The sequence below is a fragment of the Aethalodelphis obliquidens genome, unplaced genomic scaffold (genome assembly GCF_003676395.1).
Source record: "Aethalodelphis obliquidens isolate GAN/ISIS:26980383/991018 unplaced genomic scaffold, ASM367639v1 scaffold23, whole genome shotgun sequence".
NCBI classification, from domain to species: domain Eukaryota; kingdom Metazoa; phylum Chordata; class Mammalia; order Artiodactyla; family Delphinidae; genus Aethalodelphis; species Aethalodelphis obliquidens.
Genome location: NW_020837967.1, coordinates 1,551,053 through 1,577,308, shown reverse-complemented (window position 1 = coordinate 1,577,308; position 26,256 = coordinate 1,551,053). Strand labels below are relative to the sequence as shown.

Below are 26,256 nucleotides of genomic sequence, written 5' to 3'. Positions count from 1 at the left end.
GTGTGTGTGTGTGTGTGTGTGTGTGTGTGTGTGTGTGTGTGTGTGTGAATGAGCTGGGATTTGTAAGCTGGTTGTGACTCAGGGCTGGAGCATCCGTGCTTCCTCCCTCGCCCTTTCTGTTTGGACTCAGACTCCTCTGCTCTGAAGACACGTCTTTTCTGTTGCCCCCGGAGCTCTGTCTGTTCCCTGATCTGTGCTGTTCCTCAGGGCACGGGTCCAATGGCGTGCCAGCAACTGGGGCCAACGGCGGTAGCGGAAACCGAGACTGGTCTGGAAAAATATTTGTTTCATTAGCAGAAATGATCTGTGTGAGCCTCTGAGGGACCAGCATCCACTTTTAACTGGCTGGCCTGGAGCCGAGCCTGATGAGTTTTCCTGCAGGACTGTTTTTGGTTTTGAACTGAGCGATGGGTGTTGGGCTCCAGCCCGAATGCCAGCCCGGAGAAGGCTGAAACGTGGCCCTGTGCTTGCCCTCGACTGGCAGTGCCGAGTGCACTTGAGGAGCCTTGAGGGACATGCAAAGGGGCGCTGGGTAATGTCGGCCCCGTGGGGCAGTGCCACACAGACTCGTCCCTCCTGGGTGAGTGGTGCTGCTCTCTGGGTGTGGACTGCTAGCTGGAGAGGAAGGTGACTCCAGGAGAATGACCTGTGGGGAGCTGACCCCCATCAATTATGGGACCCGTGTTCCCTACAGCAGCTCTTGATGTGGGGGAGGGCAGGAGCCTCAGAGGGAAATCCATGGGGGTCACCGAGCCACACAGAGCGAGGTAGGTGGATGGTCCCACCGGGTCATCTCAGATTTGGCTTTAAATCAAAGCAGCCTATGGAAATCCCAAGGTTCCACAGAGAATGTGCTGGAAAGAGAGGGGATAACGCCAGGGAAACCCACTGGTTCTCAAGCTCGAGGTCTGGATCGCTAGGGACCCACAGAATGGTCCACATCATTCTCAGACCCTAAAACCACCCTTGTCTCCCTAGGACTCCACTTGGGACTCTGGGCTGTCCTGTGTCCATCAGGGCTTTTGGGGTGAGAGCCCTTGGGGTCACCTTGGAGCAGCAATGCCATTTTCCAAGAGGTATAGTTTACAGAAAGGTAGATTTTCTCCAGGGACCTACCCTCTAACCCTTCATAACCAGTCCCTTTATCATGCCCTCCTCAAATTATCCTAATAGGAAAACCATCCTTTCTGGACTTTCCTATAAGTGAGGTTTGACAGTGTCTTGCTCTAAGAACAAAGCTCCTCAAACACATGTGCTGGAGAGCAAACAAGTGATGAAAAGTTAAAAAAAATCCTGGGGCTCAGGGCCGCTGTATTATATGGAATTACGGCCCACACTCTGGACTGGTGCTGGGTAGGACACGTGGGCACATGCATGGGTTCACAGGGGCGTGGATGAGAACAGGATTGCCAGCCTATCTCCTGGGATCCCTCACCGAGTGCAGGCGACTAACTGGAAATCATTTGTCCTAGGGACCCAGCCCGGATAATTACACTGAAAACCTCCCATGGTCCTATGTGTACCCAGCCTCCCAGCCACAGGTAGGGGGATGCCAGACCAGAGAGACCCTGCTGCATGACACAATACTATATATAGAAAACCCTAAAGTCTCCAAAAAAACCCTATTAGAACTAGTAAATGAATTCAGTAAAGTTGTAGGACACAAGATTAATATACAGAAATCTGTTGCTTTTCTATACACTAATAATGAACTATAAGAAAGAAGAGCAAGAAAATAATCCCATTTACAATCGCATTAAAAAAATACCTAGGAATAAACTTAACCAAGGAGGTGAAAGACCCACACTCTGAAAACTGTAAAACAATAATGAAGGAAATTGAAGATGATGCAAAGAAATGGAAAGATATCCTGTGTTCATGGGTTGGAAGAATTTAATATTGTTAAAATGCCCATATTACCCAAAGAAATCTACAGACTTAATGCAATCCCTATCAAAATACCCATGACATTTTTCACAGAACTAGAACAAATCATCCTAAAATTTATATGGAACCAAAAAGACCCCAAATTGCCAAAACAACCTTGATAAGAAAAACAGAGCTGGAGGCATCACAGGCCCTGAATTCAGATTATACTACAAAGCTACAGTAAGCAAAACAGCATGGTACTGGCACAAAAACAGACACATAGATCAATGGAACAGAATAGAGAGCCCAGAAATAAACCCACACTTATATGGTCAATTAATCTATGACAAAGGAGGCAAGAATAATCAATGGAGGAAACACAGTCTCTTCAATAAGTGGTGCTGGCAAAACTGGACAGCTACATGTAAAAGAATGAAATTAGAACATTTCCTCACATCATATACAAAAATAAACTCAAAATGGATTAAAGACCTAACTGTAAGACCTGAAACCATAAACTCCTAGAAGAAAACGTAGGCAGAACACTCTTTGACATAAATCAAAGCAACATTTAAAAAAAACCTGTCATCTAAGGCAAAAGAAATGAAAGCAAAAATAAACAAAATGGGACCTAATTAAAATTAAAAGCTTTTGTACAGCAAAGGAAACCAAGCAAAGCAAAAAAGACAATCTACTGAATGGGAGAAAATATTTGCAAATGATATGACCAATAAGAGGTTAATACTCAAAGTACATAAACAGTTCATACAACTCAACACACACACACACACACATACACACACACACACACACACACACACACCCAAACAATCTGATTAAAAATGGGCAGAAGACCTGAATAGACATTTTCCCAAACAAGACATACAGATGGCCAACAGGCACATAAAAAAAATGCTCAACATCATTAGTCATCAGAGAAATGCAAATCAAAACCACAATGATATACCACCTCACACCTTTCAAAATGGCTATCATCAAAAAGTCTATAAACAACAAATATTGGTGAGGATGTGGAGAAAACAGAACCCTCTTACACGTTGGTGGGAATGTAAATTGGTACAGCCACTATGGAGAACAGTATGGAGGTTCCTCAAAAACCTAAAAATAGAACTACCATATGACCCAGCAATTCCACTCCTGGGTATATATCCAAAAATAAAAACCAAACCAAAACCACTAATTTGAAAAGAGACATGCACCCCAATGTTCATAGCAGCATTATTTACAATAGCCAAGAAATGGAAGCAACCCAAGTGTCCAACAGCAGATGAATGGATAAAGAAAGTGTGGTATATATATACAATGGAATACTACTCAGCCATAAAAAAGAATGAAGTGTTGCCATTTGCAACAACACGGATGGACCTAGAGGGTATTATGCTTAGTGAAATAAGTCAGAAAGACAAATACTCTGTTACCACTTATATGTGGAATGTAAAAAACAACGAATGTACATAACAAAACAGAAATAGACTCACTGATATAGAGAACACACTAGTGGTTACCATTGGGGAGAAGAAAGCAGGGAGGGGTGAGATGGGGTAGGTGGTTAAGAGATACAAACTATTAATGTCTAAAATAAATAAGCTACAAGGATATATTGCATAGCGCAGGGAATATAGCCATTATTTTATGACTATAAATGGAGTATAATCTATAAACATATTGACTCACTGTGTTGTATACCTGAAACTAATATAATATTGTAAATCAACTCTACTTCAATAAAAAATAAAATAAAATGAACGTCTTCAAGGCAAAGAGAGACACTGCTGGCATATTAGTCAGGGTTCTCCAACAGGGTATACAGAGATATAGGAGATTCATGCTAGGAATTGACTCACGTGATTATGGAGGCTGAGAAGTCAGAAGTCCCACCATCTGAGAGGCCCAGGAGAGCTGGGGTGTGATTCAATCCAAGTCCAAAGGCCTGAAAACCACAAGCACCGACGTCTGAGGGCAGGAGAATATGGACGTCCTAGCTCAACAGAGAGAGTGGATTCCCCTTCCTCCACCTTTGGTTCCACGTGAGCCCTCAAAGAATTGAACGTGGTCCATCACCTCGGGGAGGGGGGTCAGCTTTCCTCACCCACCGATTCAAATGTGAATCTCTTCTAGAAACGCCCTCGTAGCCACAGGCAGAAATCATATTCTACCAGCTACCTGGGCATCAGTCAGCCCCATGAGGTTGACACCTAAAATCAACCATCACACAAGCTGAAGTAGCAAGAGAGAAAAAGGGTCAGGGTTGGGTTCAACGGTCACCCTGTTAGATTCCGAGACTTTTCACCCTTGGCTGAGACAGGCCGGTGGTGATGCAGGAGGAAAGAGTTCGGGAAGGATGTGATTCTCTCCGCGTGGATGTGAGTTGTGTTTTTATGAAGAAGCTGTAGAAACACTCAGCGTCTCAGAGGCAGAGGATCGGGGTGGGGAGCTGAATCCCTTCGTGGCTTTTCCAACGCTTGTAAAAACAACTTCATGGCACCTCAGACACGCCAGCATCCGCCAGACCCCCTCCCTCCGAGGTTGGGGTCCCAGGCCCATGTTTCCGCGTTTTAATAATCCCAGCCGTTCCCTTTGCTGCCTCAGCCTCGGGGATGATACTGTCAAGTTCTCTTTACCTTTTGAGTCACCAGCATAGCAATTTTATACCTTATGTAACTATATGTATCGAATCTTCTCCATTCGCGTACCTGGCATGGGCTGTCTTCTGTCTGAAACACGCCCTGCACCTTTGCAGTTTGTGGGTGTGAGCGAGTCCATCCTGGCCTGGAGAAGTGGGGAGGGGAGCCCAGTGGAGGCTGGAGGATACAGGTCAGCGAGGAGGGAGTCTGGAAGGCAGTCTGCGTCACTCCTGCTGCCTGAGGCTCTGGGGCCACGTGTGATCAGGGGCCTGGGTGGTGTCGGGAGAGGGAGGAATCAGGAGACCTCTCCTCTCTCAGTCCTGGGCTGCATTGGGGGCTGCATGTTGCATGCTTCACTGCCTCTTCTGGCCCTTCTGTGTCAATGTCCCTGCAAAGAGCCAAGTCACCAGAGCAGGTCTAACTCCCGATCCCACTGCCTGCCACCCGCCACTGCCGCTTGTTCCCCGGTGCCTTCAGCGGCCCTTGTTAGGACTGGGAGAGTGGCTCTGGGGTCTGGCCTGGGAGAGATTGAGTTCCTCCATGCCCGGTGCCTGGGTCCTGTCCTGACCACCAGTCCTCAGGGAACTCCAGGTCTCTTCTGCAAACCCACACCCCCTGGACTGCCCCGACCTGTTCTCTTGGCAGCTCTAACTGGTTCTACAGGCTGAGGCTGCCTGGGCTCAAGCTGGGCCCTAGGGAGGTCTGGAAGCTGCCAGAAAAGTGAGGGCCTTGTGGGAATGAGGCAGGCTTGGAGGCTCCCTGTTACGTGCCCCCGAATTCCCATGTTGAAGCCCTAACCCCTCCCCCCGCACCTCAGAACGTGACTATTTGGAAACAGGGTCTTCACAGAGATGATTTGTTAAAATGAGGCCCATAATCTGGCTGGTGTCCCTATAAGAAAAGATTAGGACACAGGGAGAAGCCAGGAGTGCGTGTGCCCACAGGGATGGCCACGTGAAGAGGGTGGCCGCCTACACAGCAAGGAGAGAGGCCTCCGAGGAGACCAGCTGTGCTGACACCTTGATCTCGGACTCCCAGACTCCAGACTGAGACAGTGACTGTCTGTTGTTTAAGCCCCCGTGTGGTGCTCTGGTATGGCAGCCGGAGTGGACTAAACCAGTCCCCAGCATCTTCTCCAGCTGATTTGAATCCTCCTTGCGCTGGTTTCCCTCTGTATTAGTTTCCTGCATGTGACAAATTACCACAAACTCAGTGGCTTCAAACAACATAGATGCATTCTCCGATGGTCCGGGAGATCAGAAGTCTAGAACCAAGGCTTTGAGGGGCTGGTTCTTTCTGGAGGTGTCGAGGAGAATCCATTTCCTTGGCTTTTTCTAGAGGCTGTGCAGTCCCTGGCTCGTGGCCCCTTCCTCACCTACTCCACCATCTGTGAGCTCCTGCTGCTGACCTGACCCTCCTGCCTGCCCCTTGGAAGAAAAAGCTGGTGGTGTAGTTTCAGTCCAAAACCGAAGCAGGGGAGCTGCTGTCCGAGGGCAGGGAGGACGGAGGCCCATGTGCGATGACCCTGTGGTCACACTGGCTATAATCCAACCGCATAACCCAGGGATTCTCCCAGCTCAAGACTTTTAGTTTCGTCATATCTGCAAAGTCCCTTTTGCCTTGTGAGTCCCAGGTCCTGGGGATTAGCATGACATCTTTGGGGAGGTATGGTGTGGTTCAGCCCCACTCCCCTCTCCATTCCGGCTCCCTAACTCATGCCTCCTTACAAATCATCAGAGGCTGCTGGGGAAGCAAAAGATAGGAGGTGTCCTGGCCTCCCACCCAGCCACTGCTTCCACATCGTCCCCACTAGGCCTCCACAGTGGGGGGCCAGTGAGAAGAAAGGCCTCGTCCTGCTCTGCAAGTCCATCCACTGTGGCACAGAAATGCTGAACGGCTAAAAGCAGTGACTTAAAGTCAGGCTCTGGGCATTGCCCTCTGAGTGCAGGTGCTCAGCGGGCAGGGGCTTTCACGGTGCCCGAGAGGCCCCGCAGGGGAGGGATGAGTGAGCTGGTTACCAAGTGGCTCTCTGGCCCCTTATCAGCGGTGGGAGCTTGGAGAAGTCACCAGAGCCCTAAGCCTCAGTGGCCTCATCTGGAAAATGGGGACAACGGTGCCTACCTTACTGGGTTGTCATGCGAATTAATTGGAAATTTCTTTTTTGTATGGAAAGAGCTCAGCAGAAAGCCGAGCACTTACTGAGGGTTCAGCGAATGCTGGTCATAATGAGGATATTCAGAAACTCTGCTCTTTCGTCTGTCCAGCCCTGCAGCATTCGGGGAGCTGACCAGGCCGTGCGGCTGCTGTGTGAGTGTGCATGTGTGTGTGAGCATGTGTGCGTGTGTACAGGGATGGGCGCTATGAGGCCGTTGAATCTCCCAGTGCGGTCCTGATTTCCCGCAAGGGCCCCTCACAGACCTCTGCCCCAAATGTGGGCTCCTGACAGACCTTCCTTCCCTCCCCCTTAGTTCAGGCACTCCACTCCGATGAGAGGATACTGCGTGAAACTGACTTCATCCCTCCAACCCGAGGCCCCCGTGTATCCTCCGGGTTGACCCAGCATTAGTCAGCCTGCGTGACTGCTGAGCTGTGCACTGGCCGCGACGCACCCCACGTGCAGACAGAGGCTCCGCGCTCCTGGAAGGTGCCTGGGTGTTAGCGCCCCGTGGTGCGCTGGGAGGGGTGTGTGTGTGTGATTGTGGGTGAGCGGCTGTGTGCGAGTGCACATAAGTGTGAATATATGAGTGTGAGTGAGCGTAAGAGTGTGAGCGTGCAACGGGCAGGCCGCGCGGGGCCAACCCCCCTCCGGCACCGAGTGGAAGCAGCCCCGGGGCGGGGGCGTGAGCAGAGTGCACCGGGCTCACAGCACCTGGAGTCTGAGCGTGAACCTGCTCTCCTCCCCGATGCTGGGGAACTGACCCCAGTCTCAAGTCACTGAGACGTGATTTCAGGCTCCGCTATCCCGCTGCCTCCGTGGAGGCCCCGGTTCTGGGTTTGCGAAGGATGAGGGAGGCCGGGACTTTCTGGGGAGCGGACGGCTCCCATGAAGGAGCAAAGGCCACGGGGTGAGACTCACCTGGTCCGTGTGGCCTCCGGCAAAGGCAGGCCGCCCTGCGAGCTTCGGTTCCTGATGTGGAACCAGGCCGTGGTTCCCGCCTCCTCCCTGGGCGCAGGAGAGGATTCAGTGAGGGGATGTCGGTGGGTTCCCATCACACAAGAAAGGGCCCAGCGCCCTGCTTGCTAAGCACTCAGGTCCCTCGCCTGGCACAGCACCTGCAGCCCTGCTCTCCCCCCACGCCCATCCCGTGCTCCCCTTCCCCTCCCCCTCTGCAATCTCTGCACGAGGAGGCCGGGAGAAAGTCCTGCCAAAAAGCTCCCTCAGCAGGGCGGAGGCGGCCCGGCCAGGTTCCTGTTTGCCTGAACCAAAGCCGCAAGGCCTTCAAAGGAACCTAGCAAACCCGGATGGAACGGCTTGTTTTTTCCCACACAGAAGGAGAAGGAGACAGAAAAGTGTGCGAAGTCAGGCTCCACTAAGCTCACAAAAGGCCTTTTGTTCCAGCTGAGACGGGTGAAAAAAATCACAGAATTGGGAGAGGGTGTGTGCTTGTTTCTCTGCTTTTAGTGTTTAGGTAAAACCACCTGGCTTCCCTCCCCATCTCCCACCCCGAGTCCTCTACCAATTAACCCTCTTCGTCTGCCGTAGAGAACGCTAGAGCCACGCAGCCAGCAGGGATTTCTGAGGTCTTTAGTCCAGCTGAATTTTAATTTTCCAAACAATGATACGTGATACTTATTAAATTATATAGCTCTGCAGTACTTGTGCATGTTTTGTATTGTTGGGAGTGATGCAACTAAGGCTCCTGCCTCAGGTTAACCAGCTGGTCCCCGGCTGAGCTGGGGCTGGAAGCAGGTCACTTGGGACTCAGCTCGGGCTTAGCCTGGGATCCTCCACTGTCATTTCTGAACTGATGTGGACAGTCTGCTTGTTCCCGACCCTTCTGTCTACAGTAAAGAGAGATCTATATTAAGGTTTGTTTGTTCCCATGAAATCATAAATCCCTCTAGGCAGGTCACTGTATGCCCGGCACCCCTGAAGTTGTGCCGTCGCGCACAACCTGTGAGAGGGAACAGGGCGGGCCTGCTTCCAGGGTTAATCCAATAGTGTCAATTCATCCCTCTGGCATGCATGGAACAGTGCCCTTGGGGGGAAATTATGCCTTTGCTCCTGAGACTGGGGCTCCAAATGCACATAATCTAGTATAACTGGGCCCAGCCGTGTGGAAAGAAACGAGGAAGTAAGGGCTTCTCAGTCCCAGACACCCTGGCTGGGGAGGCCCTTGTGCTCTTAGCCAGGCTGGGCTTAGGGGGAGGTGGATGTGTGGACAGGGGAACCATCCTTAGGGGGCAGACAGGAGAGTGTTTCTGGGGGGCTCTGATGGGGCAGAGCTCTCAGGCCCAAGGCAGCTAGAGAAGGAAGAATTCAGTAGTTTCTGTCTTGACTCAGAGGCAACCCTGTGAGTTTATGAGCTCTTCTCCCTCTCCATTATAAGCTCCGTTTCCTCATCTGTTAAAATGAACAGAGCTCTCCTCGGGCTCATGTGCAGGCCCACTGTCTACTGGGCCATGGACGAAGGCCCTGGCCTTGTGGGAAGAGTCTCAGAAAGGCAACCTTGCCATGGCCGCAGGACCGAGGGCAGAGTAAGGACTAATGGTGAGAATTTCTGGAGAGCACATTTTATCCCAATGGTGGGAAGAAGTTTCTATCAATAATAAGAAAACCCTACAATCGAGGTACGGACTCCCTGGCATCTCGGCCCTCTCTGTCCCTCCCTAACTGAGCTACTGCTGGGATGTGTGTGTGTGTGTGTGTGTGTGTGTGTGTGTATAGCTTAATGACACATCAAAAGTGTGCTGTGCAATCACATTCATGGTAAAAAAAAAGGAAGCTTTTTTGTCCTCAGGTTCTGTTAAAGTAGATATATCTTGAGCCAACCAAACACTGACCCCTGACTACCGAGTTCCACCCCAAAATCAAGGCTCAGTGGACAACCCAGTTAAGCAGCGCTTCTCAAAAAGTGATCCCTTTGGCCAGACTCACTCGTGTCTGGGTATGTCCACATTGGAAAAGCATTCCTACACCGAGTTGTTACGTTGATCTGCCAACGTTGAGTGGGGTAGGCAGACGAGCGTTAACTTCCTTTTGCAAAAGAGGAAATAAATACCTTGCCGGAGGTTGCATGGCCAGCAAGCAGCAGGCCTGGGAGAGGAAGGCGGGTCTTCTGGTTCCTTCTACTAAGCCTTGTCCCGGAAAGGAGTGGGCTGCCTCGGCAGTTGCTGCAGCTCCAAGCAGATAACTGTGGGACCAATCCTGGAAGAACCTCTGGAGCCCGGCTTTGTACTGTCAAAGTGTCCTCCTGCTCTGGTCGGGGCAGAATTTTGAGGAGCATAATTTGGCACTGTGCATGAGAAACTTTAAAGATGCGCTATGATTTGACCAGTTATTTTCATGGCTAAGAATGTACCTTAAAGCAATAATCAGAAATGGACACTAGGTTAAAAAGTTAGACATAGGATTACCATATGACACAGCAATTCCCCTCCTAGGAAATAAAAACATACGTCCGTAAAAAAAATGTTATATGGGAATGTTTATGGCAGCACTGTTTATATTTGCCACTCAAATGAAAACGAGCCAATGTTCGTCAGCTGTTGAGTGGATAAAATGTGACATATTCATACAAGGGAATATTATTCAGCAATAAAGGGAAAGAAGCCCTGACACTTCCCACAACACGGATGACCCTTGAAAACGTCAAATGAAAGAAGCCTCTCACAAAAGGCCATATACTGTATGATTCCATCTATATGAAATGTCCAGAACTGTCTCTATAGGGAAATTGATAGAGACGGAAAGTAGATTAGTGGTTGATTAGGGCTGGGGCAGGTGAGCAGGGAGGAACAGAGATGGGCTGCTATGGGTATAGGGCTTATTTTAGGGGGAACAAAAACATTCTAAAATTAGATTGTGGTGATGGTTGTACCACACTGAAAATACTAAAAAACATTAAACTGTACACTCTAAACAGGTGACTTGTATGGTATGTTATTTGTATCTCATTAGAGCTGTTTTTAAAAAAATGGACACCAGGATGCTGTTCTCAGCATTTTAAAATAATAATAGCAAAATATTTAAAAATAATCCAGATCCCTAGGAAAAATAATTAAAATAATTTAAAAATAATTAAAATAATTAAAAAATTATAATATATCCATAGATGAAATATAAGCAGTCAACAAATATAAGACTACTTTAGACCAAGAGAAAATGCTCATGATATATTATAAAAGATAAAATATAAAACATATGTAAAGTATGATCCCAGTTTTATCTAATTAAAAAAAATTAAATGTTTTATTTTGAGATAATTGTAGGTTCACACTCGGCTTTAAGGAATAATACAGAGAGGTCCTGTGTACCCTTCACCAATTTTCCCCAATGGTAATGTTTTGCAAAACTATAAGTAGTACAACACCACAACGGATACTGACATTAATACATAAGGCACAGAACGTTCCCATCACTGCTAGGATCCCTCAGGATGCCCTCTAAGGGCTATGCCCGCTTTCTGTCCCCATTCCCATCTTAACTCCTGGCAATCCCTAATCTGTTCTCCATATCTATAATTTTGTCATTTCAAAAATGTTACATAAATGGAATTGTACAGTATACAACCTTTAGTGATTCAATTTTTTTCACTCAGCGTAATTCTCTGGAGATTCCTCTAGGTTGTTACATGTATCAATCATTCATTCCTTTTTAGTGCCACGTAATAGTCCATAGTGTGGATGGACCGCATTCACCCAGTGAAGGACATCAGGCTGTTTACAGTTTTAGAGCATAACAAAGCTACTATAAACATTTGTGTACTTAAAATTTAAATATAAGTTATTTCTCTGGGATAATGCCCAAGTGTGCAACTACTTGGGTTGTATGGTAGTTGCATGTTTAGGTTTTCAGGTTTTTTTTATTTTTTACTTTTTGCGGTACGCGGGCCTCTCACTGTTGTGGTCTCTCCCGTTGCGGAGCACAGGCTCCAGACGCGCAGGCTCAGCGGCCATAGCTCATGGGCCCAGCCGCTCCGCGGCATGTGGGATCTTCCCGGACCGGGGCACGAACCCGTGTCCCCTGCATCGGCAGGCGGACTCTCAACCACTGTGCCACCAGGGAAGCCTGGTTTTTAGTTTTTTTCTTAAGAAACTGCCAACCTGTTCTCCAGAGTGGCTGTACCATGTTACATCCCTGCCTACAATGCATATATGATCTAGTTTCTCTGCATCATTGCCCATGTGGTGCTGTCACTCTTTTTTATTTCAATCATGAAGATACATAATGATGTCTCATTGTGGTTTTAATTGGCATTTCCCTAATAAATAATATTAAGCATCTTTTCATGTGCTTATTTGCCACCTGTGCATCCTCTTTGATGAAATGTCTCCTCATGTTCTTTGCCCATTATTTGCTGATTGGATTTTTTTTACTGTTGACTTTTGAGGGTTCTTTACAGATTCTAGATACTAGTCCTTTGTCAAATATGTGGTTTGCAAATATTTTCTCCCAGTCTGGAGTGGACATTCCTGACCTTAGGGAAAAGCACTCAGTCTTTCACTGTTAGGTATAATGTTAGCTGTAGGCTTTTGCAGATGCTGTTTATCAAGTTGAAGAAGTTCTTCTCTACTCCTTTTTTTCTGATAGTTTTAAAATTATAAATGAGTGTTGAATTTTGTCAATTTTCTTTCTGTATCAATTAATATGATCATGTGAATTTTCTTCTTTTGCCTATTAATATGGTGAATTGCACCAATGAATTTTTTTAAAAAATTAATTTAATTAATTTTTTAATATCCACCAATGGATTTTGAACATTGAACCAGTCTTGTATTTCTGGAATAAACCCACTTGGTAACAGTGTATAATTCTTTTTAGATATTGTTGAATTCTATTTGCTACTATTTTAAAATGGATTTTGCATCTGTAGTCATTGAGGATAGTGGTCTATAGTTTCCTCTTTTTTTGTACACTGCTTTTGGTGTTAGGGTAGTGCTGGTTCCATAAAATGAATTGGGAAATGTTCCTTCTCTTCTCTGTAAGAGATTGTATAGATCTTCTGGATCTGGAGATTTATTTTGGGGGGAGTTTTAAAATTACAAATTCAATTTCTTTGATAGTTATAGGGCTCTTCAAATTATCTATTTCATTTTGGGTAAGTTGTTGTAGTTTGTGTTTTTCAAGGAATTGGTCCATTTCGTCCAGTTGTCAGATTTATGTGGGAGAATTGTTTGTAGCATTCCATCAATATCTTTTTGATGTCTCTAGGGTCTGCGGTGGTATTTTATTTTATTTTGTTCCTATTTGTAATTTGTGTCTTCTCTTTTTATCTTTGTCAGTCTTGCTAGAGGTTTGTCAATTTTATTGATCTTACCAAAAACCTAGCCCTTTGTTTTGTTGATTTTCTCCAATTTTCTGTTTTTAATTTAATTGATTTTGGCTTTTCTCTTTGTTATTTCCTTATTTCTGCTTTCCCTGGATTTATGTTGCTCTTCTCTTTCTAGGTTCTTGAGGTGGGAGCTTAGGTTATTCATTTGAGGTTTTTCCTCTTTTCTAATATATTCACTTAGTCCTATAAATTTTCCTTGCAGTGCTGCCTTAGCAGTGTCCCACAAGTTTCAAAGTATTGTGTTTTCACTTTCATCCAGTTCAATGCGTTTCTTTAAAATTGACTTTGAGACTTCCTCTTTGACCCATGGATTGTTTAGATGTGTATTTAGTGATTTGAGGTTTTCCTATTATCCTTTTGTTATTGATTTCTTTTTGTTATTTGATTCCATATGGCTGGATAATATATTCTGTTAAGATTTTTCTGAATGTGTTGAGATTGGTCTTCGGGCACAGAATATGATCTATCTTGGTATCCATATCTTGGACTATAAGAAAATGCTCATGGATGTACTGTTACATAAAATATATAAATTATAAAATGTATGCACAGTGTGATCCCAGTTTTATTTTTTAAATACACACATATCTACATGAGAAAAATCCTGGAAGGCTATACACCAAATGTTGACTGCTCTTTATTTTCTTCCTTATCTTTTTCTGCATTAAAGTTTAAAAAAATCTCGCTTTTATGATCAGAAACTTTTTTTTTTAATAAAAAGAGCAGTGGCTTGTGTATAGGATATAGGTTCAAAGAACTGGGCTATCATTTACTTAACACAGCAATCCAGCCATCTCAGTTATTCTTACTGCGCTTCATTTTCAGCATCTATAAAATGGGAATAATAATATTCCAAGTTGTTGTATTAAATAAGCCAGAGCCAGCATTTGTTAAAGCCCTTGGCAAATGCTAAGAACTGTGTACATGTTACAGTGATGTTCTTCTCCTCATGAGGGAGCTGGGCTTTTTAATCTCTTGGGTCACTACAATGATTTGCTTTTAAGCGTCCGTGATTCTCTCACTGAAGAGCAAATAGAAGGACAATGGCATTAAAAGGAGTTTGAAGTGTGCTGTGCCCGTGGGTAAGGTTCTGCAAAAACTGCTCTTCTTCAGGTATTTCTGGAAGCCTTTGCATATAATTGGGATTATTAGGTAACTAATTTGGATTTTTTGGGAAAGTTCCAATTTGTTCTTTTAGTGTAAGAGTACTTACCGCACCATGTAATTTCATTTCCAGTGAGGAAAATATGGATATTAAATCCAAAGATTCACCCGAAAGGGGAAGACAAATCCCCGGATGTCTGCCATACACCTTCCTCTGGGCTCTTCCCCTCCCTTCTGGGTCCGTAATCCCCAAAGCAGGTGGCTGTAATCAAGAAGTTCCCAAGAATCAGGATATCAGTTGGATTTTATAACCCAATTTCCTAGTGGCCGGAAGGGAGTGGAACCTGCAGGTGTGTCAGGGAGGGACCGAGAGCTCTGGGGGGTGAATGGGTTCCCTCCACTATCACTTAATTTAAAGGTCCTTCTCCCCGCCCCTCTGTGACCCCCCCCCCCCCCCCCCCCCCGCAACTGAGCTGGCTCCCAGGGGACCTGCTGCCCTGTCTCTCACTGTCTCCTTGGGAACCTCCAGTCCTGAGGCTCAGGCTGGGTTCTCCCTTCCCTGACCTGCACCCGTATGATCAACATTGTACATTTTATTACTTAGATGACTATTTATAGGTGATAGTTTCGTGTCCATAGACCCTGGACCGTACATTTCTTGAGGACAGGGACTTTGTTTTGCTCTTTATGGCTCATAGAGGGTGTTCTAGTAGAACCTGTTAGTGGAGTGGTGAACATATAGGTATAGGTTTCCGTAGAAAGTCAGACAAAAACAGATAGAATTAGAGGGAATTAGAGAAAAAACAGAGTTAAGAGGGATTTCCAACTAACCGACATGTTCTTCTCCATCATGTCTGAGACAGAGGACATCCCAAGAAACCCTTCCCTCTAGGGCAGTGCCTGCAAACACAGGGGCGAGGGGCCCTGGACCAGCTCCTGCTGTTCCTGGCCTTGCTCCCGTCCTGCAGCCTGAAGGGAAAGGCTGCTCAGGGCTTTCAGGCCACAGGAAGGAAAAACAGACTGCAATAAGGCTGTGTCCCAAGAGCAAGTTCTTAAACAACTACTGAATAGAGGGGAAAAATATGTCAGGATGAAGTGGAGGTTGGTTGTATTTGGAAAGAAGTGGAAGCTCCAGGGAAAGATGGGGGTGGGTGGGAGAGTCCAGAGTGGGATGTGGAGACCAGAGACAGAAGTAATTGAGGGAAAGCTTAGAGTAAAAGGAAGGAGGGATGGAGGGGGCAGATCTTAAAGTAGAGAGATGCTGGTGACAGCAGGGGAGAGGAGGAGAGAGAAAGAGACAGAGGAGAGAAGACAGGGGAATACAGGTCTAAACGAGGGAAGAATGGAAAGAAAACGATGAGAAGGCTTCGAAAGAGAGTTAAACACATCGAGAATCAGAAACAGAAAACCGACAGCACGAGAGGTCTGGCAGAGAGAAGCCCACACATCAGGGGATGGGGGGCATGGAGGGAGAGAGGAAGTTAGATCTAAAAACAGGGTACAGGATTGGCATCACCACATCTTTTCTTGGCATTTAGGAAGAGCCTGATTTAAATGTTTGCGACTCTTGGACACAGACCCGAGGTGACTTGCGGGGCCGAGAATCTCGACCACCGAGATGACTTCTCGGAACATGTAGACCTTCCCCCAGACCTGCACTGACCTTGAGGAAAAGTAGACTCAGGCTTCTGCTTCTGGACCCTCGTAGGGCGACTCCCTCCACAGCCCGGGAGTGTCCCTGCAAGGTGCTCCCGTGGTGTGTTTGCAGACAATTTGTAGGTGCGGTCGGTCACAGCTGCCCTCACTTTCCTCCCTGATTTAGGCAGGCTGCAGTCACTCCGTGTACAGTCACGTTATCCACACACATTCTGGTAGAGAAACGGCCTCCGGGATGCTTCTCCCACCACTGCTCTGTGGTCTCAGTGCCACGTGAAGACATCCGATGACTCCAGGGCACGGGAGGATGGGGTGGCGAAGAGAAATGAGACTCGACATTTATGGAGCTTGAGGCTGGGCTGGGGAAAAATCTTGCAATCATCAGATGTAACACAGTAAGGGATGGACTTGGTTCCTCTCAAAGCCTAATCAGCACTGAGGTTTTCATGTGTTGGGAATACACACAATGATGTAGCTTGGGCAGTTGTGATGCACCCCACATCTCTTGGGTGACTCGGGATCTCCGGTCCTGGAGATGTTTCAGTTCTGCAGCCCACCTGTTGGTGCTTTCACTGAACAGTAGCTACCTGAAGGCAGGTGTTTCTCATCTCCAGTAAACAGCCTAGTGCCTGGCAGGGAGCAGACAGTCAACAAATAATTGTAAGATTTATAAATGAATGAATGAAACTCACGTTGGAATCAGTATCTGATAGTTCCTTCTCCAAGCACCATGAATGGAGCTTTGTCTGCACAATAGCAGAGACCAGTCCTGATGAAGATGCGATCCCAGATGAAGGAAATGTCCTTTTCCTCACCTACCACCTCCCTTCCAGCAGGTCGACGAAGGTTAGAATTGAGAATGTTGGTGGGGCCGGATTCCAGCATCCAATTTCCTACGCCTTGTTGAAGTCCCCATGTTCTAGGTTAAAGAAATCTTGTTTTTAGCCAGTTCTTTGGAGTTTCCTGACGTCCCTGCATTTTTTTTAAACAGAGCGCTTGCCTGTTGCAAAACCTCTTTGCCTGTTTTTGTTCCCTTTCAGTGGAAACCTCTCTTTGGCGCCAGAACTGAGTTTCCTCACAGGTTTTGGGTTACAAAGAGTCCTCCTCCAGTCCCGGAGCGTCTCCGCTGGGAACACTGTATTATTTTTTGAAATTGTGACTGTGCAGAATCTGAGACTTAGATGAGGCCACAAAGCCTCCAGATCCAAGAACTGAAAATTTACTTTCAAAATTACGTAGAGGACTTTGGACCCAGATTTTTGTTTGGAGAGCCTGGTTCTTGGAAATGCAGCTGGTATCTCTTGGGATATCTTAGAAAAGCTTTCATGCATAACTTCAGGCGTTTACTTACCAACCACCTATGCAAAGCCTGTGAGAGGGGCTTCGTGGAATACAGAGACTCCCCCCACGTAGCCGATGCGCCTGCACAGGTCAATTTTCTCATTCGGTGTTCTCTGTAGGTCTCTCAAGATCTGTGCTATTGTGAAACTCTTTTTCACCCCTGATCAAAATCTTCCCTGTGGATGTTTAAGACCATTTCCTGTGGCTCAGTTCTTCCTGGAAAGGAAGACTATCTTGTTTTTGGCCATGCTGCACGGCTTGTGGGATATTACTTCCCCTACCAGAGATCAAACCCAGGCCTGCAGTGGAAGTGCAGAGTCCTAACCACTGGACCGCCAGGGAATTCCCAGAAGACCATTTCTTTACCAGCTTCTGCCTAATCCCCCTCTTTCTGAGCTGAAAGACCTTAATCCAGTCCCTCTGGAGTATTTTCTTTCCTTCCTTTGGTGGTGCCGATGGTGATGGGGGAGGGGTCCGTGGGGAGAAGTTACAATCTCAGCCCAGGCTGATGACACATTCTGGGCTGTTAGCACCTGTTTTCCAACCAGGTCTGTCACCTTGGCTGCGATGGCTCAGGGAGAAGTTCTGGGGCTTCCAGCCCGCTACAGAAGGGGTACTGAGGATGGGGCCTGAGCTGGCCCAGCTGGAGACCTCCCCTGCAGGGGCGAGGAAGTCCATGGGGATTGATATCTTTATGGTGGTCATTTCCCCCAGTCAGGGTGTAATCAGTACCAGCAGTGCTTTCTGGAGAAAGAAGCTCCCTAAAGAAAAATCCGAAGTTGTGTCAACGGGCTGGGTGGAAACAAACATCAGCCCCTCATCAGAGACCCTGCTTTGTCTTCAGTTTGGAAGGATGGAGGGTCTGAGTGGAAAAAGAGTCTGGGAATAGCAGCCACTCCGCTCGCTGGTGGGCATTGGCCTCAACTGGCAGGACCGCACGCCTGGGGGCAAATGCTCTGCCATCCTCACTGTGGTCCAGGGCAAAGAACCCAGGGACGCACCTCCCCTCTGAAACCCTCTCCTCTGCTTCCGCCACTCTGCTGGCTCCTGGCACCTCTTCCATCCGACCACATGCTTCCGTCTCCGTGGGCACCTGGTGCCCACCATGTTGCAGCCCTGCCCTAGGAGTGAAGGACAGCGTCAGGGGCAGGACTGGGCACGTGGTTCAGGGGGCCCAGTGCAAAACGAAAATGTGGCCCCTGATTCTTAATAATTGAAAAATCGGTAGGAATTTCTGAGAAGGGTGGCGACAGCATAGCATTGAACTAAGCTCGGGGCTTTTCTGAGCGTGGGCTCTGAGCGATGCCTTGAGAGCTTGGATTCTGTCTCCAGCCTGTTTCTCCCCACACTCCAACCTCTCCCAGCTGCCTCGATTCCTGCAGCTTCCTAGGGGCACCGATGACCTCCAGATCTTCCACCCAGCCTGGCCCCAAACTCATGCTTCTGGAATGAGTTTGGAAGGCCCATTACCTGAAAAATCAACAAGACCGAAAAAAAAAAGGAGTTTATTATCTTGTCCCTTCTCCCGTGTCCTCCAGCCGTGAAAATAAAATGGAAATCCTTCTCTCTCTCAATTCTCACTTTCAGACAAGGATTATGCCATCAGCCCAGTTGCCTGAGTCCTTCTGGCCTCTTCCTTTCCTGAATCCCACCAAGCTCTGTCTAGTTATCTTCTTAACCCATTTCCCTCTTTCTGTCATTCACTCCCTGTGGCCACTGCCTTGTGTCACACCCTGTCCTCTCTCGCTTGGGCTGTCACCCAGGTTTCATGACTTGCTTCTGTTTACTGCACCTCTAATCTTCATCTTCGAATGGCCGCCAGCATGTTTTCTCCCCCAAATCAATCCCCTGCGTAAAAGTAACCCTTGCCTCCCCACTGCCTGCGGTGTGAAGACCAGACCTCTGAGAAGGGTGGGCAGGTCTTCATCGCCTCACCATCCTGCCTCCCCACAATGAGCTCCAGTGTCTCTGGTTGGGACACACTTGGTGTCCCCATCCATCCATCCATCCATTCATCCATCCTTCCTTCCTTCCATCCAACCTTGCATCCATCCATCCATCCATCCACCCTTGCATCCATCCTTCCATCCATCCATCCTTCCATCCATCCATCCTTCCACCCATCCACCCATCCATCCATCCTTCCACCCATCCATCCATCCATCCTTCCACCCATCCACCCATCCATCCATCCTTCCACCCACCCATCCATCCATCTATCCATCCATCCATCCTTGCATCCATCCTTGCATCCATCCATCCATCCTTGCATCCATCCATCCATCCTTCCATCCATCCTTCCATCCTTGCATCTATCCATCCATCTATCCTTCCTTCCATCCATCCATCCATCCATCCACGCACTTGCTTTGAACAATGACCCTCTGCCAGTTCTCTGCGAGGCATTCGGAGATGAAGTTGATGAACTCAAAGAGGTGACAGCTCCATGGGGAAATCACAGATCATGACAATATCACAAGGTAAGTGCAGAGGTCACAGGTCTGCAGCAAGTGTCACAGAGGACAGAGCGAAGGGATCTGACCCAACCTGGAGGGATTGGAAAGTCAGCCTTCCTGGAGGATTGAACAGGATTAGAAGGAAGGACAGGAGGTGATCGCTCCTTTGTGCCTCTGTGCCTTCTCCCATGCTGTACACTCAGCCTGGGAAGAGCAAATCCAGGCCTGCTTACCCCCCCACCCCATCACACTGCCTGGCTGCTATCAGGACTCAGCTGGTGAGTCACCTGTGTGTAGTCCTTCCCTGCCCTCCCCTGCCCCTCCACTGGCTGGACAGCCGAGGCATTTCCTCCTCCACACATCCACTTTCTCCTCCACCCCCCGGCACTGTCTTGTAACCACCTCTTTACTGATCTTCCCTCCATTTGTGGTGAGGTCCTGAGTCTTAATCATCTTTGTGTCCCTTGAAGTCCAGCACGTACACACACGCACAACAATATTTGTCAGATGAGCAGCATATCACTTGCGCGCAAGTCTGGTTTGACCACGAGCTTCATTCTTAGAGGTGCCGTATTCAGCACAGGGAGATGTGGCCCCACCGCCACTGGCATTGGTCACACCTGGCTAGGGCTCAGTGACACATCGACAAGAGAGACTTTGAAACGCTTAAGCATGTCAAGAGGTGAGGCGGCCTGAACGTGTGTCACATAAGAAACTCTGGAGGGAATTAGAGCTACTTTGCAGAGGAGAGAGTGTAGGGCAGGACCTGATGGTCTCTATAGCTGTTTGAAGAACTGACAGAGAGAAGGCGTTCGTCATATTTTCTGGGGCTGTGGAATCTACCCAGGATGTAGGTAGAAGGAAGAAAGACACATTTCAGACCCACATAAAGAAACACTTTCTAAGGATAAGAATTATCCAACTGTTGGCCAATTGACCTTGAACTCTCTAATGGACACTTTCAAGGAGATGCAAACCAGCCGTCTCTCTGGGGCGCTGTCATATTTAGGCCTTTCATCCTGGGTGGGAAATCAGGCCAGATAACTCCTAAGGCGGTGTACAGACCCAAGATTCTTCAAGTCTAAAATTTTATCCCTACCTCAGGCTCCCTGGTAAGAACGTCACGTTGCATTCAGTCAGGGGGATGGAGAGAACGCACCCTCAGGTTCTGAAGCACTGTGCATTGTCACGCCGACTCCAGTGACTGTTTTACTTCTCAGAGGTGCTGAGATTGGGAGAGGTGAGTCTGCAGTACCAGAGTCTGGGAAGCGGCAACAGAGTGCATCAGAAGGTGTTTTTCCATGTGGCAAGATCTCTTTTCTCCTTGGATTCTCTCAGAGTCTAGTGTGTATGACTCATGAAATCAGAGCTGGACCAGGAGAAAACCAGTTCTGGGACTCAGACTAAGACAAGAATCTGTGATACCCCTAACCCCGCCTCATACAGGGAGTATTGTGCACTTGTTGGGCAGCTGTAACCAAGAGCCACAAATTGTGGGGCTTAAACAACAGAAATTATTCTCTCCCAGTCCTGGAGGCTGGAGGTCCAACATCAAGGAGTCAGCAGGGCTGGTTCCTCCTGAGGCTGCTCTCCTGGGTACGTAGACGGCTGTCTTCTCCTGGTGTCCTCTCGTGATCGTCCAACTGTGTCCAAATTTACCCATCTTGGGAATTCCCTGGCAGTCCAGTGGTTAGGACTCTGCACTCTCGCTGCCCTGGCCCGGGTTCAGTCCCTGGTCAGGGAACTGAGATCCCACAAGCCATGTGGCATGGTCAAAAAATAATAATAATGAAATAAATAAAAACTGAAAAAACCCTCCACAAATTTCCCCTTCTTAGAAGGACGTCAGTGTTGGGACCCAACCTAATGGCCTCACTCTAACTTAACTGCCTCCATAATGACTCTATCCCCAAATAAGGTCACACCCTGAGGTTCTGGGGGTCAAGACCCCAATATGTGAATTTTGGGGGACATAATTCAACCCACGAGGACATGAGTCTCTTATGATTGCCCATCACCCCACGATGTGAGTCTGGGGGAAGGCAGCATTCTCCAACAGAAGCTTGGAGGCCCAGACATTACCGAGCTCCTCTCTCCAGTGACAAAGGCCTGGGCGGGCCCAGCTTTGGCCAGAGGGATGCCTGCTCAGCACTGCGAACTGATTGGCACCTACTGTCACAAAGACGTGGGCCAGGGCAGAACTCTCTCCTGGTGATGGCGGCCTCCTCCAGTTCCTCGGGGCAGCAGGTGCCCCACACTGCATTGCCCTCCAGTGCCTGGGCAAGGGTGGGGGGCCACGCGGTGAGGACCCCATGCAGGGCCCAGGGCTGTGGGAGGCTTCACAACACTCCCTCTGCAGCCATCCAGGCGCTGGCACAGCGGCTCTCATGGCTCCCTCAACACCAGCTGATGTCTGTCTTCTCTCTGCGTCCTGGCTGCCCACACCCTGCCCAGCAGCTGTTCCCACTTGCAGGCTTTTCCCATTGACGTGCCTTTTGCAGCTCTGCTGGAGCCTCAAGACTTCTGCAAGCTCAGGCTGCCGTCAGTCTCAGGCTGCTTGATCCGAGAAGCTTCTCTGTGATGGTGGGAAGGATGCTGGCTCTGGAGCTGGTCAGACCCAGGTTCAAACTCTGATTTACTAGATGTGTGATTTGGGGGAACCTATTTAGACTCTTGAGGCCTCAATCTTCTCTAAAATGGGCTCATTAAAGCAGCTGCCACACTTGCTTGTTTTGAGGATTTAAGGAGCTGAAAATGCAATGCCTGGTGAGCAGTTCACACCGTCCGGTCTCGGCATGGAAGCCTGCCTTCAGTGAGACCTGAACATCTATCCTGGGAGCCCTCCAAACCAGCCTGCAGGGCACGTGATGGATGAGAGATGGGCCAGCTCGGTGTCCAGGGAGATGAGCTTTACCCATGGGCTGGCAGTGTCGCACGAGGTCCATTTCCCCATGGCGGGTGGGGGAGGGTGGGGGAGGGTGGGGTCCCTCCACCAATGCTCAGCTATCCCAAGCCTGCAGGGCAGCACCAGGTGACCAGCCAGGACATCCTGGGCCCACCTGACGCTAGACTCCAGATGCCACCCCTCCTTCTGTACCAAGGGCCTGGCTCCTTCCCCTCCCTGGAGATTCTGAGGCCATTAGAAAGGTGGGAAGAGTGGAGGAGGTGCTTAGGGGACAGTGTGAGATTCCTTCACTGACTGTCTCCACAGGTACTGTCTCCCCGGGCATGGAAACCCGCCATCCTTTCTAGGTCAATTCAAGCGCGTCTCCCAGGACTAGCCCCAAGACGTTTCCGTTCCCCACGCTTGGCGGAAGGTGCCCCAGCCCCCCAGCCCCTGGCACCTGATCAGAGGGCTAGGGGAGGCCTTTAACCGGTTGCTTCCCCTCTGGGTCGGGGGACGGGGTGTCCAGGCACCTGAGAACCTGGTTGCTATAGAAACAACCACCCAAAAGGCAGGATGGTGGGGAGGTTGGCAGGTGAGTAGGGCCCAGACCTTTTTCAGAGACAGGTTTTTTTTGCTTTGTTTTTTGGTGGAGAAACACATCTTGTATTCCTCATTCATATTCATCGTGGGCAGTCTCCACCCCACACGTGAGTTTTAATTTTAAATTTCTCCAGGGGAACAACGGAGTCATTTTTAGCAGGCTGGTTTGGGGAGACTTTGAGCGGCCCCTGGAATCCGCAGGAGCCTGCGGGGCTGAGCTGTATTTGATTTAAAATTGGAAACAGGAGGCAGAAGAGTGGCTTTATATAGCCTGGGAGGTCCAGGAGCCCTGCACTGATTTATGACAGGCCTGCCGAAAGCACATGGAAGCCGAGGTAATATTTATAAATTCCTTCCCCAAGGATGGATGGAATGTTCTGAGCTGCAGTCAGAAAGCACCTTTTTGGGGGATGAAGGGAGGTTAAGTCCAGTTATTCGTGGACTGAAAGGAAAAGGGAACTTGAGCATGGAGGGGCTGCTCCAAGTCTGTTCCGGAAACGCGGGCTGCTCTGCAGGCCTGGACTCCTCGCTCAGGTCCTCAGGGCCCCACTCCCAACCTCCTCCCTCCCCCCTGCCCCGTCCTACTCAACGAGGCCAAGGACCTACACCTGGCAATTGCAGTGACCGCACTTTACCAACAAAACGTCTATCTAGGTGTCTGGGGACAGCACAAGTCCTGGCACTGTGGGGAGGGAGAAGGAAAAGAAGATGGAGTGTGGCGGGTGGAGAGGAGGCTGAAGACAGACGCGGGTGTGGCCCAGGAGCCCGAGTCCCTGGCCGAGGCCCAGGTGTGACGGGACACCCGGAGTGGGAGTGGCCGGTGCCCGGCATGGAGGTGGGCACTGTGAAGGGTTCGCCTGGCTGTCAGCAATCGTGAAGGACTTGCACCCACTGCAGTTTGGACACACCGACCAAGGCAGGGGACCCCCAGATTCAGAGAGCGCCACCCTCTGTGTGCCCCTTGGCTGGCATCCCTGTCCCTAACCTAGCAGTTTGGGAGAGCGTCCAGCCACGTGGCAGAGCTGGCTGATGGCCTTGCTTGAATGAGAAAGGACAACAGAAAACATTAAAAAAAATTGTGTCAGGAAAGTAAAACCCAGGGGGGCACATTCAGCTCTGTGGTCCCCTCAGCCTTGATGCCTGATTCCCATCTGCACGCAGAAGGGAGGCCCGTGTATCACTAACCTGTGTGTGCCGGTCCCCCATGGGATGCACTCCCCCCAGTGCTCCGGGTCACGAGAGCCAAGCTGGAAACTGGAAACAGCAGGCGGTGGTCTGAGGGGCTCTGCTGTCTCTGGGGACGAGGGAGAAACTGTCATCTTGGTTCCAGTCTGTTCAGACCCCTCATCCGCAGCCTGGTTTCTGGGTGTCACCGGCACACCCACGGGAGGGACAGGAGGTCTTTCCAAAACCAGCTGCGTTCCTGCCCTGGCCCCAGGGGTTCTCATGACAGGTTCTAAAGCCAGTTAAATGCAGGCAGGGTGGTTCCGGTGTGATGCCAGGAGGCCGGACAGAGATGCAGAAAGACACCTCACCCCTTCCAGCTTAAGTGCTGGCAGGCACACAGGTCCCCATACTTCAGGGCACCCACCAGGACAGAGGGGATTGAATGCCAGCTCCCCAGCCAGGCCCACACTGGCAACTGTAGACCCGTGGACACTGTGCAGGGAGACCTGGAACCTCCCCTTCCTTACCTCTGAGCACACGTTCCATGAAAGACACAAGGTCCCTGGGGATGACGTCAGTGCTTCTTTTGGCAGATGGGACCATGATGCACATCTGAGCCTCTGAGATGACAACGGGCTTGGCTCTCTGCTCATGGCACCGGGGCAGCCACATCCATGGCACCTAGACGTTCCGTCCACTCTTACGGGCTTGCTCCCAAGCCTGCACCTGCAGGAGTTCAGCCACCCCCGACTGTTGAGGCTATGGAAGGATGAGCCCAAAGAGGCCGAGCCTGCAAGGCCCCACGGTCAGAGCACTGGTTTCTTTTCCTGCACAAAGGGGGCTCTGCAGCTGCCCCGCCGGGGCCAGTTCCCAAACCAGACCCCAGCTTTTCCCTTGGACTGTTCCGACGGGTGGAAATACAGAGTGTTGGTGCTGGAAGGATGATAGCAATGGTAGCTGTCATTTATTAAGCACCTACTGCATACCAGGCATGTTAAGATGATTTCTGATCCTCACAAGTGCTGGAGGAGGCGCGATTCTCATCATCGGGTCACGGTGGAGGCCATGGAGCTCTAGGGAGGCTGTGAGTGAGATCAGGGGCACAGACCTGCATCCAACTCCAGCTCTGCCCCTTACCAGCTGTGGGACGGGCTGCTTTCTTAAGCTCTCGGTGTCTCGGCTTCCTCATCTGTAGACGGGGAAGCTGCAGAGGGTGGCCCCCTGTAGGGTGGTAGTGAGTCACTGCACAGGCAGTGTGCTCACAGCAGGGCCCGGCGCCCAGGAAGGGCCGCCAGAGTGTCAGCTGTCACCACGGGGAGGACGAGTGATTTGGGCCCAGTCGGCAGGGCAGCAATAACTACATTCCCAGTCTGTCCGGCCCCAGAGCCCATGCTCTTCCTTTTACATATGAGGAAACGTGCATGGTGGGGAGGGTGTCAGGAAAGAGGACTTGTCAAGATGGGCCAGCTGCTCTGTGACTGTCCCAGGGCTGGTAGCCCTCTCTGATGACCCCAGGTGTAGTGTCCACCCCACGAAAACACTGAAATAATCTCTGACAAGCCCCTTCGGCCTTGGGGTTATCTGATGCCACCTCTGGGAGCCAGGGTTTAACGCGGGAAGCACTGTCTCTTACTTTTGCACCACACGGGCCCTCTCCAGCCCTGACTTTCTTCAAACCGCACTTCCCAACAACTCGATCATGAATGTAAGAAATCCATGAACACAGACCACTGTTCCTTCCCCACCATAATCGACTCAGATCTTAGAAGCTCTACATGGATTTTTAACCACCCTTTGCTGCCAACTTCTCCATTTTATTTGAAATAAATATTCAAGATTTACCTTGCCTAGACTCCTCTCTGTTCGCTACGCCCATCAATACAAGATTTCACCGCACTTCCAAAAAGCACAAAAAGAGAGATTCCTGCCTCTTTTAAACCCTGAACTTAACAAGGATCATTTCCACTGGAACCAGAGAAAAACAGACGTTTTCTTTACTCCCCTGTGGCCTCTTTCTCCCTTTCAAATTTCCCTCC

At 49.2% G+C, this 26,256-nt stretch overlaps 1 protein-coding gene and 1 long non-coding RNA gene across 25 annotated transcripts in view; one reads left to right on the top strand and one right to left on the bottom strand.

Annotated features, from left to right (window-relative positions):
- Positions 1 to 26,256, bottom strand: part of LOC113628238 (calmodulin-alpha-like) — a 135,987-nt gene that overhangs the window by 84,211 nt on the left and 25,520 nt on the right. For 10 of the 21 annotated variants that reach the window (XM_027121528.1, XM_027121526.1, XM_027121530.1 and 7 more), the window contains 6 exons: positions 24,748 to 25,444; positions 24,239 to 24,347; positions 15,777 to 18,580; positions 14,223 to 14,375; positions 9,737 to 10,036; positions 8,259 to 8,516 (listed from right to left, as the gene is read on the bottom strand). In XM_027121528.1, the coding sequence (XP_026977329.1) occupies positions 25,406 to 25,444 (39 nt within the window). In that variant the 3' untranslated portion in view covers positions 8,259 to 8,516; positions 9,737 to 10,036; positions 14,223 to 14,375; ... (1 more) ...; positions 24,239 to 24,347; positions 24,748 to 25,405. Of the gene's footprint in view, positions 1 to 3,734; positions 5,699 to 7,590; positions 8,517 to 9,736; positions 10,037 to 14,222; positions 14,376 to 15,776; positions 18,581 to 24,238; positions 24,348 to 24,747; positions 25,445 to 26,256 lie in introns of those variants that run through there. The other 11 variants (XR_003435939.1, XR_003435937.1, XR_003435938.1 and 8 more) reach the window with 9 other exon arrangements.
- Positions 21,626 to 26,061, top strand: LOC113628242 (uncharacterized). Of its 4 annotated transcripts, XR_003435948.1 has the most exons (4): positions 21,626 to 22,505; positions 23,106 to 23,160; positions 23,299 to 23,388; positions 24,814 to 26,061. It is a non-coding gene; the product is annotated as an uncharacterized LOC113628242 (long non-coding RNA). The 4 variants fall into 4 exon arrangements; XR_003435949.1 differs by lacking the exon at positions 23,299 to 23,388 and having other exon boundaries at positions 23,147 to 23,160; XR_003435947.1 differs by lacking the exon at positions 23,299 to 23,388.